The following is a 20,697-nucleotide window of genomic DNA, read 5'->3' on the forward strand; positions in this document are numbered from 1 at the left end:
ACTCCTGCATTTAGGGGCACTTTTAAATTCCAGGACACAGAAGGTATTTCTGCCTCAGGACAAGATCCTGGTCATACAATCCAGAATTCAAACACTTCTACACCTGCGCACAGTATCGGTCCATGCTTGCTTGCATGAACGTTCTGGGATCAATGGTGGCAGCGTTCGACATGGTGGAGTACGCCCAGTTCCGCTCTCGTCAATTTGGAAGTTCTTTGCAAGTGGGATGGTTCTCCTCACCACATACAATCAGACTATAGTCCCGACTCTGGAGGTTCGGCTGTCCTTAACATGGTGGTTCTTTCGGACCAATCTGGACCAAGGCCAGCCATTCTGAATTCAAGACTGGGCAGTGATCACCACATACGCCAGCCATCGGGGGTGGGGTGCGGTCTCGGAAACTCACACGTTTCAGGGCTGTTGGACTCTTCGAGAAAGCGCACTCTTCAGCAATGTACTAGAATTAAGAGCAATTCTCAACACATTGCGTAGTAAATTCAGTTGGACAATGCAATGGCGGTGGCATACATCAGCCGCCAGGACGGTACCTGCAGTCGAGGGGCTATAGGGGAGGTAACCAAGATTTTTCTCTGGGCAGAGCAACACCTTCTAGCACTATCAGCGGTATTCATCCCAGGGGTGCTCAACTGGGAAGTGTACTTCCTAAGTTGCCAAGACGTTCACTCGGGAGTGTATGCCAGACATAGATCTCATGGCATCCCGTCACAACAAGCAGATCAGCAGTTTCAGCTCTCGAACAAGAGATTAAAAAGTGTTCCTCGTCAAGGGAGGACTTGAATAATGCACTAGATACCATGTTACGTACACCTCCAGCCACAAAGAAAGCCCTTTCACTACATTACAAACGTTTTAAGCGCTCAGCTAGATCACTCCCATTCAGATTCAGGAATACGCAAATGGATATCAGACTTTCCGGAAATGACATGTGATATACTATTGAAAAGTTTGCTACATTCCTGCAAACTTCTGCCCTCAGCACAATACCGAGAGATGTTTTATAATATAGTTCACAGAGCTTACTTTTGCCCATATAAACAATATAAGGCAGGGATGACTGACTCGGACAACTGTCTGAAATGCCACGCTCCCAAAGCGGACCTAATACATTGTTTCTGGTCGTGCCCACTCCTTCGTCGCTTTTGGCTTCAGATACGCCAATATGCGATGGAACATCTGGTAAATTTTATCCCCTTTACAGCAGAATGGGCAATCTTTGGAATAATCCCAGCTGGGCAAAGGATAACGAAGGGGGGTAGACTGTTGCTACTGGCAATAAGTGCAGCTGCACGTAAGACAATCCTACAGTCCTGGATACATAGGGATCTTCCTACTTTGTCTTTGTTCACAGGGAAACTGCATCACATATTTCAAATGCACTGGATAGAAACATCTTTGCAAAAAGACAAGCTAGTAGGGCAATTTTTTTGAATCCTGGGAAAGCTATGTGGCTACCCTCCCGGTAGATTTCCAGACTAGAATTCAAACTTCACTTAAAAACACTGAATGGTTTGAAACCCGAATGGCAATTGGGGATCCTCCCATAGTACTGACAAGCTAGGGGTTGGGGGTACTGCGGGGCCCCGGCCTCCTCATATCTCTGCTACGGTTAGACTGGCAGGTCTTTAGTATATACTTTTGTTTTGCACTTTCTTTTACATGATGTCTGTGAGATTGTGTAATATATATGAGTAGATTCACTAACTATTATTTAATGTTCTCATCCCATCATATTATGACGCTATTTACATATCTTTACTTATTGTTGATGCAACCGACTCTGTAATACGAAGCAATGTTTTAATAAAAAAAAGTTATACTTTAAAAAAAAAAAAAAAAAAAAAGTGTTCCTCGTGGTTGCCCTGACAGCCCATTGGTCATTTCCCCTGGTGTATGTGTTTCCACTGATTTCTATGATTCTCAAGGTCATTCGGAAATTCAAGCAAGAAGGGGGCACGATGATCCTGGTGGTCCCAGATCGGCTGTGTTAGCCGTGGTATGCGGATCTTCTCAGGCTCTCCATAGACTGCCTGTGGCGTTTCCCTTTACATCCGAACCTTCTGTCACAGGGTCCCTGCGAACATCCAGACCCCAACTACCTCGCTTTGACGGCGTGGCTATTGAGACATCTGTCCTAAGGAGGAAAGGATTTTCCAGGACGGTCATAAAAACTATGCTCAGTGCCAGGAAGACATTGTCTGCCAGGATCTATCACCGCATGTGGAAGACGTACTTTTCCTGGTGCGTGAGTCTTCAATTCAACTTATCTTTTCGGCTACCCCGACTTTTGACCTTTCTTCGATCTGGATTGGACCCTAGGTCTTCGTTTGTCCTTAAAGGTTCAGGTGTCAGCTCTGTCTGTGCTGTTTAAAAAAACAGCTCGCTACTATTCCAGACGTGAAGACATTCCTCCAAAGAGTACTTTTGTCCAGGCACCTTTTGTGCCTCCAGTAGCTTCTTGGGCTCTTTCCCTAGTGCTAAGAGCATTGCATACGGCTCTCTTTGAACCCATGGATTGGTCACTTGGAAGACCTTGTTCCTTTTAGCCATTGCTTCAGCTCAACAGGTTTCTGATATCAGTGCTTTATCCTGGCGTTCTCTCTTCCTGGTGTTTCACTCGGACAGAGCTATCCTTCGCACTCTGGCAGGGTGTCTTCCAAAAGTTGTTTCTAGATTTCACCTGAATCAGGAGTTAGTGGTCCCTGCTTTACCAGAAACTTCTCCGGCGTAGGCTTCCTTTGCCGTTGTTCGGGCTTTGTGGATTTCTGTGGACAAAACCAGAGATGTCAGACGCTCTGATTCCCTGTTTTGTCTTGCTGCACTCTCTCTCAAACTGGGTTGGCTGGCGTCCAAACAAACCTTAGCTAGATGGCTTCGGTTGACTGTTCACCACGCCTATTCGGTTGCGAACATTCCTTCCTCCTTGGGGATCACAGCTCATTCCACACGGGCTGTGGGAGATTCATGGGATGCCGCTACTGGGTTCTCGGCTGAACAGCTTTGTAAGGTGGCCACATGGTCTTCTGTCCAGACTCTTAATAAATTCTGTGCATTTGACACCTTTGCATCAGATGACGCAGCCTTTGGGCGTAGGGTCCTTAGCGCAGTCCAGGAGTGTCCCCGCCGTTGAGGGGACAGCTTTAGGGTGTCCCAGCATTGTCTCCTGTGCCCCCCCTAGTGGACGAGAGAAAAAATAGGATTTATGGTCTTACCTGGTTAAATCTTTGAGTCCATAGCGGGCACAAGGTGCCCTCCCTGACGCACCTGTCCTGCAGGACTGGGTTCCTGTGTAGGTAGTGTATGGCCAATCCTCTTCGCAGTGTTTTTCTGTGATGTGTTCTTCCTTCCTCTTTATGCCGCTCCTGCCTTGGGCTTGCTATTAAAACTGGCAGGGGCGGGGTGTAGGGGATGGGGAGGCAAGGCCTGCTGGGTACTTAAAAATAACCCTTGCCTGTTTAGCTCGCAGCTAGCCTATACCCCAGCGGTGTCTCCTGTGCCCCCTATGGACTCAAAGAAAAGGATTTAACCAGGTAAGACCATAAATCCTTATTACGATTGTCAGTTGATGCATTTAATGTATATTATTTAGGTACTAATTACTGTTCAATGTAGTGCGCCTCTACGTTCCACTGTTTTACTTTTGTTTGCATTGATTCCATCACTATATACCACCTACATATTGTTTGAGCCATTATTTAGACTCTCTTCATTGCTTTTCGCCCTACACACCTGTATTGTGCTCTGTGCAAGGTACTAGGGTGTTTCCCCTTTCATAAGTAATCCAGGTGTGATACTAAAGTGGGGCAGTTCCCAGCATCTCTGGATAGTTCAGTTGTCATTGTGTTATCGGTTGAAAAATTCAAGTGACCAGGTCCTGGGATACAATGTGTTAAATATGGAGACAGGACATTTTCAGTAAGGATAAGCATTTATTTATCTAAATTACAACACTGAAAACATGTAAGTAACAAGTTATACTCCGTTACTATAATAGCAAGAAAACATTGGATTGCTTGGCTCTTATCTGAGATGTTTTTTAAAGATCTGTCCCAGATGATGGTCATTGATTAAGTAGTTTAAATAGTGAAATTCAGTCAAATCTACAGGGTCCCGCCTAATTTTGTCTCAATTTAAAAGCTATGGGTATTTGTAGAAGACTAGGTCCGCTGCAGACAGAACTAGCTTTGATCTTAACTGATCTGCGATGTGTAAGTTTCTAGGCTTTATAGTTATTCCTGCAAGAATACCCTAATATTGTCTTAACAGATATTACTGTCTGTGAAGCTGGGTGCAGTATTTGTTCACATAAGAATTTATTTTAGACTTGACAAGTTTCCTTTTGACCCACTTATGAACACAATACCCCAAACCGTTTACTAGACAGTTTCCATCTGAGTTACTGATAATAGGAACATATTTTATAATCCGCCAGCCGAAGAGCTGTGTACACTCCCCAATCGCTGTCCTTCACACTAGGTCAAAGGTGAAAGACAGCTGTGGAGCTATATTTCCAACTGGTGCCTATATGTCAGCAAAAGCACTTATCCTAATAAGTGTATGTATGTATGAGCTGTGACGTTATACATATCCAAAATGGAGTTGTGCTTTCTCTGTATGGAGAGGTTTTTGTCCTCCGAATATGCAGGACTCTACACGTGTCGCCGCTGCGCTCCAGGATCGTGGAGCTCCGGCGGCCTTACAAGCTGCCTGCCTACTGCTGGTATCCTCTGAGCCTCCTCTCCCCTCTGACATGCTGGCTGTGCAAGCGGGTGCTGGTGCTTTTGTGCTATATAGACATTGTCAAGGCAATGAAATAAACAGTGCAGCCTTTATTTTTAGAACAAGCACAGAATCATGCTGCTTTGCGCTGCAACAAGCCGTTCTTGAAATAAAAAGCCAGTACAAGCAGCTTGCCAAGAGAATTCTTCAGGTGGAGCATACTACGGGTGAAAACTTCCAGAAGCTTGCTAAAACTTTCTGATGTGTCCTCTAAGTTACAGAAATCTGAGGAACAGATTTGGTCAAAGCTCAACGATCTTGAAAATTAGATTGCGATTGAACAATCTCAGGCTCATAGTGCTCCCTGAATCTGTTAAAGGCCAAGCTTTGTACCACTTTCTGCGGCAAACCTTACTTGAGCTTCTGGAAATCCCTGATATCTGCTCTGATCTAGTCATTGAGCGGGCACATATAGGACAGGCCCGTATCCCCCCTCCTCCTCCTCCTCCAGACCAAGGGCTGTATTATTTTGCTGCCTCAATTTCCTCCATAAGGAATCCAATGGTCCGCTTCCCGTCGCAAGATGGACCTGCTATGGGAGGATTCTAGGCTTTTAATCTTTCAAGACTTTCCCTCAGAACTCACAAGGCTTCGAAAAGCGTTCTCACCATGCTGCATTAAATTGGCCCAGGCGGGACGCAAATTCGCCCTCCTGTACCCTGCAAGATTAAGGATCTTTGATGGTACCTCTTAAGGACTTGACCAACCCTGCGGATGCCTTGGCCTTTATCTCTGAAGATTTTGCAACTGGTTCTGGTGCTGATTGACTAACTCTTTCCTGCTCATCTCTACCACCTTGATGGATTATTGCCTCTTATGTTGTGAACCACACCTAAGTGTCTCCTCTATTTGTTTCTGAACTCGCACATATCTGCTGATACCGTGGAACGGACTGTTCTTTTGCTTAACACTGTCCTATGGGTGATGTATAACGGACTCCTCCTCCTACCATTTTTGTTTTTCCCACCCTTCTCCTCTTACATTTTATGCACTGAGTATATTATAGTATCCACTGTATTGTATTGGTCCTTTTTATTGGGCTACTTCCATGTTTTCTTGTTTACCTGGTTTGCTACTGCGGTGGTTGGCTAGGAGTCTCCTACTCCGTGCCTCATGTCTCTTTATACTCTGATCACTGTAAAGCCTTTGTTTGTTGGAATCTGGAATGGTCCCTTCGGGGGCTCCTCCTTCTGTCTGTCTTGTATGTTTACTTATCCCTTCCTCCTTCCTTTCCTTCCTCTTGTGTCTTTATAGAATAAAGGTCCTGCTTCCCTCTCTTATTCACCCAGACCAAACAGGCTTTATTACGGGTCGACACTCCACAGGAAATATCCGTAAGGTTATAGCAGTGCCGAACTGGTTACGCTCCACTGGGAGTCCTGAACCGCATTATGTGCTATCCCTGGACACTGAGAAAGCATTTGACTTTGTTGTCTGGGATCACCTTTTTACCACATTGCGGAAGTTTGAATTCCCACTGGAGCTGACTGCAATTCTACAGACCCTGTACGCCTCCTCTGCCTCTCGCATTATTTGTGATGGCTTTCTCTCTGACACCATTCTGTTACAGAGAGGGACTGGACAGGGGTGCCCACTGTCGCCCTTATTGTTTGCAATAGCCATCGAACCTCTAGCCATTGCATTTCGACATCGTACTGCATACTCGGGGATTAAGGTACGGGATAATGAATTGAAAGTTAGTCTCTTTGCACATGATGTTACTTTTTGTTTCTATCCCTGAGGCTTCCATCCCTATCATAATGTAGGAAATTCACGATTTTGGTTCTTTTGCAGGCTACCGGGTGAATGCATCGAAGTCTGAACTCTTCCCTCTTACTCCAGCGTCTTTCTCCCCCTCTTCCTCCCCTACCCTTTCTCCATTCCAGTTGAATACTAACAAACTGAAATATCCGGGAGTGTATATCCCAGTTCATCTCTGACTTATATACTGTTAATTACACACCGCTTCGGTCTAAAATTGCCAAGCTCCTCACAACGTGGTCCTCGCTCCCCATCTCCCTGTTAGGCAGGGTTGCAGTTCTGAAGAGTATTGTCTTCCCTAAGATCTCCTATCTCCTCCAAATGCCGCCTCTGAAACCTTCCAAGTCTGACCTGGCTCTATGTGATACTCTCTCTACTAAATTCCTGTGGAATAATAAACCTAGAATCTCCTTAGCCAAACTTAGGCTTCCTCATAAAGATGGTGGCTTAGCTGTTCCCAATCTCCTAGCCTTCTTTCAGGCTGTGTCCTTCCGATACGTTTCCGATTGGCTATTAACTGCTTCCTCCTATGGCAATTATGATTTAGAACAAGCTTTAATCCATCCTTATGACCTCAGGGCGTTGCTCCATTCCTCTAAATCCTCGCTCCCCTCTCCCCTCCGTTCTAATATAATAATCTGGGATTCTTATGTATCATGGTGGGCTATTTGCAAGGCAGTGGGAAGGAACCCTGAATATTCCCCGTTTATCCCTTTCTGTGGTAATCGATATTTTATCCCGTCTCTTGATAATATGAAGTACTTCCACTGGAAAGCAAAGGGGGTATCTATTATTAGAGACATCTTTGACCCTGGAGGGATTTTACTGTCATTTCACGATTTAATGTATAGACCTGGTGTACCCTCATCTGATTTCTATATGTACCTTCAATTACGCCACTGTGTGCAAAACTCTCCCCCTTTCTCCTGTGCGTGACCAGAGCAGTGACTTTTTGTCTCTTACTGAAGTTGCCATATTTCTCCTACAAAACTCAGTGGTTGTGTTGGGACCTTTTGCCAAATAAACCTGACGTTCTCTGGCCTGCGGCAATATATAAGTGGTCTTCCGACTGGGCCTGGGCCCCGAATACGAAATACTTTTTGTCCCCCTTACCGCAAATTCTTAAACCCCTGCATTCATCACAACTTCAAGAAATTCATATTAATTTCTACACCGTGTGTATGTTGCTCCAGGCCAGAAGGCACACATGATTCCCACTGAATCCAGACACTGCCCTAAATGTAAAGCACCCAATGCTCTTCTAATGCATAACTTCTGGCATTGTCCCAAGGTCAATAAGTTTTGTCACAAAGTTTTATAGTATCTCTCTTCCACCTTTCATGTACATCTCCATATGAATCCGGTCGCTATTTTAGGCTTGCGTACCTCCAGATGGAATTTACCCTTATCCCAGATACCTCTCACCCCATTTTTATATGTACTACTGACCCTGGGGGAAAAACTTGTTCTTAACCACTGGATACTCCAAACTGCCCCTAGACTTGAGACTCTCAAATCCTTGCTTACCACCACGTTGTATTTGGAACATCACACTACTCTTCCTGATCTAGAACATAATGCTCTTCGATTTTATAAGAAATGGAGCCCCTATGTTTAGTCACTGAGCCCTACCCAACAACAACATGTTCTACAATTGTTTGATACTCTTAGCTGGGAATCCTACAGGAAAATTTGCCCGCTTAGTTTAATAGTACAAACATACTGCATATCCTCTGTGCGCATCCTGCATCGCTTTTCAACATACCTTTTTAGCTAATTTTACAGTTCTGTAAAGACAGCGCTCACTAGGTAGTTTTCTCTCATGTATTCCTTCCCTCCCCGTCCTACTTCTCATATCCCTGTCTTTGTCTCTTTTGTATTTGTTTTCCTATTGATATTGTGTGTGTTTTTAACTGTTTGTAAACCATGCTATGTATGCCTCATGGTCCGTTTGTCTCTGCTCTCCTATGTTTCCCTGGTATGTGCACCAGGATGAACTAGACAAATGGATCTCCAAAGCTACTGCGGGTTAGTCCACCTTCTGCAGATCCCCCAGCTAGGAAGGCTTAACTCCGTCTTTTCGGACGGCCAAGTTTAGTGGCAAGGCCAGAGGTTCCTCTACCCCCGCTAGAGGTACATCACAGAAACCAGATACTACCGGTTCACAGGAACAGAGTTCAGGCTCTGCTACCTCCAAAACCTTCTGCATGACTGTGGACCGCAATGCCTGGAAGACTGTCGAGTGGGAGCTCGGCTAAACTTCTTCAGTCACATCTGGACAAGATCGTGTCAGGACCCCTGGGTCATAACCCTTATATCCCAGGGCTACAGACTGGAGTTCCAGGAGCTCCCACCTCGCAGATTCTTCAAATCCGGCATATCCGTTTCACAAGAGGCAAGAATAACCTTACAGGATGCCATTCATAAACTGTTACAGACCCAGGTCATTGATCCAGTTCTATCTCCTCTACAAAACAAGGGTTACTATTCCAGCTTGTTTGTAGTACTGAAACGGGACGGTTCGGTAAGACCGATTCTGAACCTCAAATCGTTGAACCCGTACTTACGAGTGTTCAAATTCAAGATGGAGTCTCTGAGAGCTGTGATCTCAGGTCTGGAGGAGGGGGAATTCCTAGTGTCTCTGGATATCAAAGATGCGTACCTTCATATTCCGATCTGGCCGCCTCATCAGGCTTATCTACGGTTTGCACTGCAGGACTGTCACTACCAGTTCCTGGCGCTGCCATTTGGTCTCTCCACGGCACCGAGGGTGTTCACCAAAGTGATGGCAGAGATGCTGTTTCTATGCCACAAACAAGGTGTGAACATAATTCTGTATCTGGATGATCATCTGATAAAGGCACTGTCCAGGGAACAGTTGTTGGACACCATTGGCTCCTCAACCAGACTACGCCTGGATCACGGGTGGATTCTGAACCTACTAAAATCTCACCTAGAACCAACACAGAGGCTTCCTTTCCTGGGAATGATACTGGACACAGAGTCTCAGAAAGTATTCCTTCCCTTGGAAAAGGCAATGGTAATCCAGTCGATGGTTCGGGCTGTCCTGAAGCCAATCCGGATCTCGGTGCATCTCTGCATACAGCTTCTGGAGAAATTTGTGGCCTCTTACGAGGTGATTCGTATCTTCTGCAACAGGGCCCGTTCGTCTGTCAAGACTTACCGCTGCTATGTTTAACGTCATGAAAGTTGAACGGCTGATTCTAGCCTAAACATTACCACCGTATCTGGAAGAAATATGTCTCTTGTTGTGAGAGCAGACAATGCTCTATGGTAGCATTCCATCTCGGACGTTTCCTGCTTTTTCTGCAGTCAGTAGTGGAAGTGGGCCTACGTCTAGGCTCCATAAAAGTCCAGATTTCAGCCTTGTCTATTTTTTCTTTCAGAAACAATTAGCTTCTCTTCCTGAGTTCCAGATGTTCTTGAAAGGTGTTCTGCACATTCAACCTCCCTTTGTGCCTCACGGCACTTTGGGATCTCCCATTTGTGCTGAAGTTCCTCCAATCGGACTGGTTTGAACCATTACAGGAGGTCGATGTAAAATACCTTACGTGGAAGACCGTCACACTGTTGGCCTTGGCTTCAGCAAGACGTGTGTTGGAGTTGGGGGCATTATCTCACAAGAGCCCCTACCTAATTTTCCATGAGGACAGAGCTGAACTCAGAACTCGTCAGCAATTTCTTCCTAAGGTGGTGTCCGCGTTTCACGTAAACCAACCTATTGTGGTTCCGGTTTGTACGGACACCTCTGCTACTTCAAAGTCTTCGAATGTTGTGAGGGCTTTGAAGGTGTATGTAAAGAGAACAGCTCGTCACTGGAAATCAGACACTCTGGTCTTTCTCTATGATCCCAATAAGATTGGGTGTCCTGCTTCAGAGCAGTCCATTGCACACTGGATCAGGCTCACTATCCAGCATGCTTATTCCACGGCAGGCTTGCAGGTTCCAAAACCTGTATAGGCCCACTCAACTAGGTCGGGGGGTTCTTCTTGGGCGGCTGCCCAGGGTGTCTCTGCTTTACAGCTCTGCCGAGCAGCTACTTGGTCAGGTTCGAACAAATTGGCTAAGTTTTACAAGTTCGATACTTTGGCCTCTGAGGACCTTCAGTTTGGTCAATCAGTTCTGCGGGAACCTCAGCACTCTCCCACCCGGTTTGGGAGCTTTGGTACTTCCCCATGGTACTAAATGTATTTCCAGTATCCCCTAGGACGTAAAGGAAAATAGGATTTTATTTACCTACCAGTAAATCCTTTTCTCGTCCGTAGGGGACACTGGGTGCCCACCCAGTGCTTCGTTCTTCCTGCACTGTTACTTGATTAAGTAATGTTTGGTTCGGCTGTTGATGTTACTGTTTACAAGTTTTGGCTAGCATGGCTTTCTTCCTTTTTCTATTCCTTCTCTCAAAGTATGTCCGTCTCCTCAGGCACAGTTTCCTCGACTGAGTCTGGTAGGAGGGCATAGAGAAAGGAGCCAGCACACCTAATCAAACTTCTATAGTGCCCATGGCTCCTAGTGGACCAGTCTATACCCCATGGTACTAAATGGATTCCCAGTATCCCCTACAGCAGGGGTGGGGAACCTCCGGCCCGCGGGCTGTATAAGGCCCGCAAAGCCGTTTGGTGCGGCCCACCAGCTTGTGTCAGTGAGACACGCTGCTGCTCAGTCCGGCGGCAGTGTGTCTCAGCTGTCAGAACAGGGAGGAGAGCGTGGCTGTCGGGTGGGAGCGGCGGCGTGTAGGACTTGAAACCAGCCGCCGGTTCGTGAGCTAATCGGAGCTCGCGGACCAGCAGCCAATCAGGAGCCGCGGCTGCCGGTCCGCGAGCTCTGATTGGCTCTCGAACCGGCGGCTGATTTCAAGTTCTACACGCCGCCGCCCAACATAGCCGCGCTCTCCTCCGTGTCCCGCAGAAAGCAGCACGGAGGGGAGGGGAGGGGGGGGGCAGGGCAGGGCATCTGTATACCTGGCACTGTGGGGGGCATCTGTATAACTGGCACTGTGGGGGGCATCTGTATACCTGGCACTGTGGGGGGCATCTGTATACCTGGCACTGTGGGGAGCATCTGTATACCTGGCACTGTGGGGGGCATCTGTATACCTGGCACTGTGGGGGGCATCTGTATACCTGGCACTGTGGGGACATCTGTATACCTGGCACTGTGGGGACATCTGTATACCTGGCACTGTGAGGACATCTGTATACCTGGCACTGTGAGGGAGATTTGTATACCTGGCACTGTGAGGGGCATTTGTATACCTGGCACTGTGAGGGGCATTTGTATACCTGGCACTGTGAGGGGCATTTGTATACCTGGCACTGTGGGGACATCTGTATACCTGGCCCTGTGAGGGGCATCTGTATACCTGGCCCTGTGAGGGGCATCTGTATACCTGGCCCTGTGAGGGGCATCTGTATACCTGGCCCTGTGAGGGGCATCTGTATACCTGGCCCTGTGAGGGGCATCTGTATACCTGGCCCTGTGAGGGGCATCTGTATACCTGGCCCTGTGAGGGGCATCTGTATACCTGGCCCTGTGAGGGGCATCTGTATACCTGGCCCTGTGAGGGGCATCTGTATACCTGGCCCTGTGAGGGGCATCTGTATACCTGGCCCTGTGAGGGGCATCTGTATACCTGGCCCTGTGAGGGGCATCTGTATACCTGGCCCTGTGAGGGGCATCTGTATACCTGGCCCTGTGAGGGGCATCTGTATACCTGGCCCTGTGAGGGGCATCTGTATACCTGGCCCTGTGAGGGGCATCTGTATACCTGGCCCTGTGAGGGGCATCTGTATACCTGGCCCTGTGAGGGGCATCTGTATACCTGGCCCTGTGAGGGGCATCTGTATACCTGGCCCTGTGAGGGGCATCTGTATACCTGGCCCTGTGAGGGGCATCTGTATACCTGGCCCTGTGAGGGGCATCTGTATACCTGGCCCTGTGAGGGGCATCTGTATACCTGGCCCTGTGAGGGGCATCTGTATACCTGGCCCTGTGAGGGGCATCTGTATACCTGGCCCTGTGAGGGGCATCTGTATACCTGGCACTGTGGGGGCATCTGTATACCTGGCACTGGGGGGAAATTGTGGATCTGGCACCACACTATTGGGGGCATATGTGTATCACGTCCCATTTTAACTGGCCACACCCATTTTTTGGGCGCGTGCACACAGTACCTCTAAGGGGCAGAGCTACTGGGGGGCAGGGTAATTTCTCTAACGTCCTAGTGGATGCTGGGGACTCCGTAAGGACCATGGGGAATAGACGGGCTACGCAGGAGGCAGGGCAATCTAAGAAAGAATTGACTACTGGTGTGCACTGGCTCCTCCCTCTATGTCCCTCCTCCAGTTAGAATCTGTGCCCGGTCAGAGCTGGGTGCACTTTAGTGAGCTCTCCTGAGTTTGCTAATAAGAAAGTATTTTATTAGGATTTTTTTATTTTCAGAGAGATCTGCTGGCAACAGACTCTCTGCTACGTGGGACTGAGGGGAGAGAAGCAAACCTACTAACTGCGGATAGGTTGCGCTTCTTAGGCTACTGGACACCATTAGTTCCAGAGGGATCGAACACAAGAACTCACCCTTGGTCGTCCGTTCCCGGAGCCGCGCCGCCGTCCCCCTCGCAGAGCCAGAAGACGGAAGCCGGCGAGTAAAGCAAGAAGACATCAAAATCGGCGGCAGAAGACTCCTGTCTTCATATGAGGTAGCGCACAGCACTGCAGCTGTGCGCCATTGCTCCCACACTAACCCACACACTCCGGTCACTGTAGGGCGCAGGGGGGGGGGCCTGGGCAGCAATTGAGTACCTCCTGGCAAAATAGAGCATATATACAGCTGGACACTGTATATATGCATGAGCCCCCGCCATTATTTTTCACAAAATCGCGGGACAGAAGCCCGCCGCTGAGGGGGCGGGGCTCCTTCCTCAGCACTCACCAGCGCCATTTTCTCTCCACAGCTCCGCTGAGAGGAAGCTCCCCAGGCTCTCCCCTGCAGAAGCACGATAGAAGAGGGTGAAAAGAGAGGGGGGGGCACATAAATTTGGCGTAAAAACAATATATACAGCAGCTACTGGGTTAACACTACGTTACTGTGTGATTCCTGGGTCATATAGCGCTGGGGTGTGTGCTGGCATACTCTCTCTCTCTCCAAAGGGCCTTGTGGGGGAACTGTCTTCAAATAGTAGAGCACCCCCTGTGTGTGTGGTGTGTCGGTACATGTGTGTCGACATGTCTGAGGTAAAAGGCTCCCCTAAGGAGGAGGAGAGAGCAAATATGTGAGGGTGTCTCAGTCGACAACGCCGACACCTGTTGGATATGTGTAATTAAGTGCTGAGGTGAATTTATTGCACAAAAGATTAGAGAACAGACAGGAAATCTACCCATGTCTGTCCCTCTATCGCAGAGACCTTCAGTGTCTCTCAATGCTCACTATCCAAAATAATAAACACTGATGTCGACACGGAGATGGACTCCAGTGTCGACTACGATAATGCAAAGTTACAGCCAAAATGGCAGAAAAGTATTCAATATGTGATTATTGTAATAAAGGATGATTTGCATATCACTGATGACTCATCTGTCCCTGACACAAGGGTACACATGTTTAAGGGGAAGAAAGCTGAGGTAAATTTCCCTCCTCTCATGAGGAAAAAGAGCGGGAATCTCCAGACAAGAGACTGCAGTTTCCCACAAAGAATTTTCAGGCAGTATCCTTTCCCCACTAGGGCCAGCATATGATGGGAATCTTCCCCTAGGGTGTCACGTTTGCCCAAAAGGTAGCCCTGACGTAACAGCTATTCTCAGGGATCCTGCAGATAGCGTGCACATTCTGGTACACTACTCAGACCGGCGATTGTGTCGGCATGGGTTTATAGCGCTGGGGCAGTGTGGACAGGTACCTTATCAGCAGAGATTGAGACCCTAGTATGTAGATATATATGTAGATATATATATATATATATATATTTTAAAGGTGCTGTCATATATATATATATATATATATATATATATATATATATATATATATATATATATATATATAAACATGACCAAAGAGACATGAGTGTACTGGGTCCTAGAGACAAAGCTATGTTGATTTCTGCTTGACGTGTTCTGTAGAATATGCAATGGACAGATGATGCCGACTTAAGAGGCATATGGAAGGCTGAGGAGAAGGCTTCTCGGACCTGGTCTCCACAGCTATAGCTGGTAATTCTGTTGTTTTGCCTTATATTCCTGCACAGCCTAGGAAAGCACGACATTATCAAATGCAGCCTTTAGAACAAAGAAACAAAGTCCGAGGTGCGTCCTTTCTTGCCAGAGGCGGGGGCAGAGGAAAGAAGCTGCACAGCACAGCTAGGTCCCAGGAACAGAAGTCCTCCCCGGCCTCTACAAAAATCCACTGCATGTCGCTGGGGCTCCACAGGCGGAGCTAGGCCCGGTGGGGGCACGCCTGCGTAAGTTCAGCCACAAGTGGGTTCACTCCCTGTTAGATCCCTGGGCAATAGATATTGTGTCTCAGGGATGCAAGCTGGACTTTGAGAAGATGCCCCCTCACCGATGGCCCTGCCAGCTTCCCCCCACGAGAGGGAAACAGGGTTAACTGCAATTCACAAATTGTATCTTCAGCAGGTGGTGGTCAAGGTTCCCCTCCTTCAACAAGGAAAGGGTTATTATTCGACCATGTTTGTAGTACCGAAACCGGACGGTTCAGTCAGACCCATATTGAATTTAAAATCCCTGAACATATACCTGAAAAGGTTCAAGTTCAAGATGGAATCGCTCAGAGCGGTCATCGCAAGCCTGGAAGGGGGGGGATTATATGGTGTCTCTAGACATAAAGGATGCATACCTTCATGTCCCCATTTATCCACCTCATCAGGCGTACCTCAGATTTGTGGTACAGGATTGTCATTACCCATTCCAGACGTTGCCGTTTGGTCTGTCCACGGCACCGAGAATATTTACCAAGGTAATGGCAGAAATGATGGTGCTTCTGCAAAAGCAAGGAGTTACAATTATCCCATACTTGGACGATCTCCTCATAAAGGCGAGGTCCAGAGAGCAGTTGCTGATCAGCGTAGCACACTCTCGGGAGGTGTTGCAACAGCACGGCTGGATTCTGAATATTCCAAAGTCGCAGCTGATTCCTACGACGGGTCTGCCCTTCTTGGGCATGATTCTGGACACAGACCAGAAGAAGGTTTTTCTCCCGGCGTAGAAGGCTAAGTAGCTCGTGACTCTGGTCAGAGGCCTGTTAAAACCAAAACAAGTGTCGGTGCATCAATGCACGCGAGTCCTGGGAAAGATGGTGGCGTCATACGAAGCCATTCCCTTCGGCAGGTTCCATGCGAGGACCTTTCAGTGGGATCTGTTGGACAGGTGGTCCGGATCGCATCTTCAGATGCAGCGGCTGATCACCCTATCCCCCAGGGCCAGGGTGTCTCTTCTGTGGTGGCTGCAGAGTGCTCACCTTATCGAGGGCCGCAGGTTCGGCATTCAGGACTGGGTCCTGGTGACCACGGATGCAAGCCTCCGAGGGTGGGGGGGCAGTCACACAGGGAAGAAATGTCCAGGGTCTGTGGTCAAGTCAGGAGACTTGTCTGCACATCAATATCCTGGAACTAAGGGCCATATACAACGCCCTAAGTCAAGCGGAGCCTCCGCTTCGCTACCCACCGGTGCTGATTCAGGCAGACAACATCACCGCAGTGGCTCATGTAAACCGCCAAGGCGGCACAAGGAGCAGGGTGGCGATGGCGGAAGCCACCAGACTTATTTGCGGGGCGGAGAATCATGTAAAAGCACTGTTAGCAGTGTTCATTCCGGGAGTTGACAACTGGGAAGCAGACTGCCTCAGCAGGCACAACCTCTACCCGGGAGAGGGGGGACTTCATCAAGAAGTCTTCACACAGTTACAAGTCGTTGGGAACTGCCACAGGTGGACATGATGGCATCCCGCCTCAACAAAAAGCTACAAATGTGTTGCGCCAGGTCAAGAGACCCTCAGGCGATAGCTGTGGACGCACTAGTGACACCGTGGGTGTTCAAGTCGGTTTATGTGTTTCCTCCTCTTCCTCTCATACCCAAGGTGCTGAGAATCGTAAGAAAAAGAGGAGTGAGAACAATACTCATTGTTCCGGTTTGGCCAAGGAGGACTTAGTATCCGGAATTGCAAGAAATGCTCACAGAGGACCCATGGCCTCTGCCTCTCAGACAGGATCTGTTGCAACAGGGGCCCTGTCTGTTCCAAGACTTACCGCGGCTGCGTCTGACGGCATGGCGGTTGAACGCCGGATCCTAGCAGAAAAGGGCATTCCGGATGAGGTTATTCCTACGCTAATAAAGGCTAGAAAGGACGTGACGTCTAAGCATTATCACCGTATATGGCGAAAATATGTTGCTTGGTGTGAGGCCAGGAATGCCCCTACGGAGGAATTCCAGCTGGGCCGTTTCCTTCACTTCCTACAGTCGGGAGTGACTTTGGGCTTAAAATTGGGGTCCATTAAGGTCCAGATTTCAGCCCTATCCATTTTCTTTCAAAAGGAACTGGCTTCTCTTCCTGAAGTTCAGACGTTTGTAAAGGGAGTGCTGCATATTCAGCCCCTTTTGTGCCACCAGTGGCACCTTGGGATCTTGACGTTGTGTTGAGTTTCCTGAAATCACACTGGTTTGAGCCACTTAAAACCGTGGAGTTAAAATATCTCACGTGGAAGGTGGTCATGTTGTTGGCCTTAGCTTTGGCTAGGCGTGTGTTAGAATTGGCGGCTTTGTCACATAAAAGCCTCTATCTGGTTTTCCATATGGACAGGGCAGAATTACGGACTCGTCCGCAATTTCTGCCAAAAGTGGTGTCCTCTTTTCATTTGAACCAACCTATTGTGGTGCCTGCGGCTACTCGTGACTTGGAGGATGCCAAGTTACTAGAGGTAGTCAGGGCTTTGAAGGTTTATGTAGCCAGAACGGCTGGAGTCAGGAAAACTGAGTCGTTGTTTATCCTGTATGCCTCCAACAAGCTGGGTGCTCCTGCTTGAAAGCAAACCATTGCTCGCTGGATCTGTAACACGATTCAGCAGGCTCATTTTGCGGCTGGATTGCCGCCTCCAAAATCAGTAAAAGCCCATTCCACAAGGAAGGTGGGCTCTTCTTGGGCGGCTGCCCGAGGGGTCTCGGCATTACAGCTTTGCCGAGCAGCTACTTGGTCGTGTTCAAACACTTTTGCAAAATTCTACAAGTTTGATACCCTGGCTGAGGAGGACCTTGTGTTTGCTCATTCGGTGCTGCAGAGTCATCCGCACTCTCCCGCCCGTTTGGGAGCTTTGGTATAATCCCCATGGTCCTTACGGAGTCCCCAGCATCCACTAGGACGTTAGAGAAAATAAGATTTTACTTACCGGTAAATCTATTTCTCGTAGTCCGTAGTGGATGCTGGGCGCCCGTCCCAAGTGCGGACTTCTTCTGCAATGCTTGTATATAGTTATTGCTTACAGTAGGGTTATGTTGTGGTTGCATCAGGTTGGTCTGATGCTCTGTTGTTGTTCATACTGTTAACTGGGTAAGTTTATCACGAGTTATACGGTGTGATTGGTATGGCTGGTATGAGTCTTACACTGGATTCCAAAATCCTTTCCTTGTACTGTCAGCTCTTCCTGGCACAGTTTCTTTAACTGAGGTCTGGAGGAGGGACATAGAGGGAGGAGCCAGTGCACACCAGTAGTCCTAATTCTTTCTTAGAGTGCCCTGTCTCCTGCGGAGCCCGTCTATTCCCCATGGTCCTTACGGAGTCCCCAGCATCCACTACGGACTACGAGAAATAGATTTACCAGTAAGTAAAATCTTATTTTTTTAAGTTGAGAATTTTTGTATGGCCCCCGAAGGATTTTATAAATATCCAAATGGCCCTCGGTAGAAAAAAGGTTCCCCACCCCTGCCCTTCAGGCTACGAGAAAATAATTTACAGGTAGGTAATTAAAATCCTATTTTCCATTTAGACGTTTTTTATATCCCATTCTTTTTTCCATTAAATAGCGTATCGTGTGTGGTTTTGGTCTCTTTTGTTGTAGGAACATAAGAACACGCGCAAATTTGGCGGAGTTAAGATTTTCACATAATGTGTTCATGTATCTTTTGAGAAGAGTTTTTTCCTCTGGGTGGAAAGTAAAAATCAAGGCGAAAGGGCAAAGCTGGAGAGTAGCACTTGTGTCCCGATTGCTGGAATTTGCATATGATATCGCCTATCTATGCGGGACATTCATGCAAAGCATGTATTTCACTGTCACAAACGCATGAGCCAACGTTTTGGGGCCTGCAGCCCCTTTGTCAAGGGACTAAGCAATTTTTTTTGAGAGGGCAAATACTCCGCAATGACAACACCGATTTTGATGGTACAGGTGTCATTTGATAGGGTGTGTGATGTAGATGTGCAAGAAGGTCACAGAATTTTGATAAATGGTCAGGTTGTTGAGGAACATTGCATCAAAATAGTGATTTTTTTCAGTTGATATGCTTTCTGTATCCCCAATATATAGGATCATTTCTAATTTCCATGGATATCCGCTGTCCTATCTTCCCCTATGTTCTTTACACAATGGGGGAGATTCAAATGTTAGGAAAAAACAGACTCCCAACTGACTTTTCAATCTAATAGGAAAAAAAACAGACTCCCAGCTGACTTTTCAAACATTTGAATCTCCCCCAATATGTCCCCAAAGCTGTTGGCTCATAGCTTGTTATGTTGACTAAAGTTCTTTTGTATGTTTGATCTATTTGTTGTCAAAGGTAAGTGTATTTCCTTGTGATAGCCATTGCTATTTCCTCTTTCCAGGTATAGCAGCCCCTCCAGGAGGGAAGACGAAGACGAGAAACCAAACAGATCTTCAAATCGTTACATGGATTCTAGTTCTGCTCCTCCACCCCGAACCTACAGCAATCGCAGTGCTACTGGAAACGGCAGACCTAACATGAACAGGACATATTCGCGCCCAGGTGGCTACAAAGAGAGCCGTCCTGACAGCTACCCACAAGAGGACAGTGTTATCACCTATCCTACTTCTGAGAGAAGACACGATCATGGGAGTTATAGGGGTCGAAGCATAGAACAAGTTGTACCACCACCACCACCAAATGAGAGTTCCCTAGAGACACCAAACAAAGCTGACCCAGCAGTTGAGAAACAAGCAGTAGATCCATCTCCGCCTCCTCCTGACCGACCTGTAGAGAAAAAGTCCTATTCCAGAGCCAGAAGGAGTCGGATTAAAGGAGGTGAAGTGGGAAAGAGCACAGAAGACAATACATTCCCTGAATTACCACCACCCCCACCCCCTCAAATACCCGCTGAAGTGGTGCCAGAGCCTTCCCCTCCAATGTCGGTGGTGAAACCTGGTGGCTGGGAACCTCCTGTAGAGGGTGGTGTGACTGGACTAGAGCAGGACATGTCGCAAGTTAACATTTCAGATCAAAGCTGGAGTCCAGGACAACCGCCATACATTGCTGCTCGTGGTAAGGGTATTTTCTGCTCTCATTTTGTGTGGCTTTTGTTTTTTCTTAATACTTTATACAGTTTTGTTATCAGTATGCCCAACGAGGGAGCACCTCAATAACTTGTTATCCAAGAATTGAATGAGTCATTTGTCAACAAATATGGATAAAATGGTTTTTATACAGCAAAGCAAATATGCTTTATAAGATACTAAAAAAAACTGTTCTGTATCTCTGTAAAAATGCAGTAATTTCTTAATTTTCTCTCTCCTTTTCCTGTGTTTTGTTTCTTCTCTTCTTACTCTACTCATTAAAGGACAAACTATTTAAACTCCAGCACCGTATCATGTATAATGGTGGTCACTTAGCTAAGAGCCCCAGTTCTTGTGCCAGAGAGACCCTGCAGAAACCAGTTGTCCACCCAGGATGCCCCCTTACACAACGCATCATTTAGCCATCTCTATTCTCTCAATAAACTAAGTTTCAAAGAACCAGCCTAGTTCCTACTGACATTGAGAATTTTAAATGTAGATACATACATGTCCCTATACCTAGCTCTGCAGATTGTCTTCCTGGGAGGATGGTTTCTTTAAATAAATAAATAAATAAATAAATAAAAAGACTCCATGATGTATGTCTCCAACC

The 20,697-nt window shown here is 47.3% G+C and overlaps 1 protein-coding gene across 1 annotated transcript in view; it reads left to right on the forward strand.

Moving 5' to 3' along the window:
- The window catches only part of CASC3 (CASC3 exon junction complex subunit), a 130,397-nt gene that overhangs the window by 78,780 nt on the left and 30,920 nt on the right, over positions 1 to 20,697 (forward strand). The window contains exon 7 of the mRNA XM_063959768.1: positions 19,400 to 20,073. Coding sequence (XP_063815838.1) covers positions 19,400 to 20,073 — 674 coding nt within the window. The remainder of the gene's footprint in view (positions 1 to 19,399; positions 20,074 to 20,697) is intronic.

This window comes from Pseudophryne corroboree, chromosome 3 (genome assembly GCF_028390025.1).
Source record: "Pseudophryne corroboree isolate aPseCor3 chromosome 3, aPseCor3.hap2, whole genome shotgun sequence".
NCBI classification, from domain to species: domain Eukaryota; kingdom Metazoa; phylum Chordata; class Amphibia; order Anura; family Myobatrachidae; genus Pseudophryne; species Pseudophryne corroboree.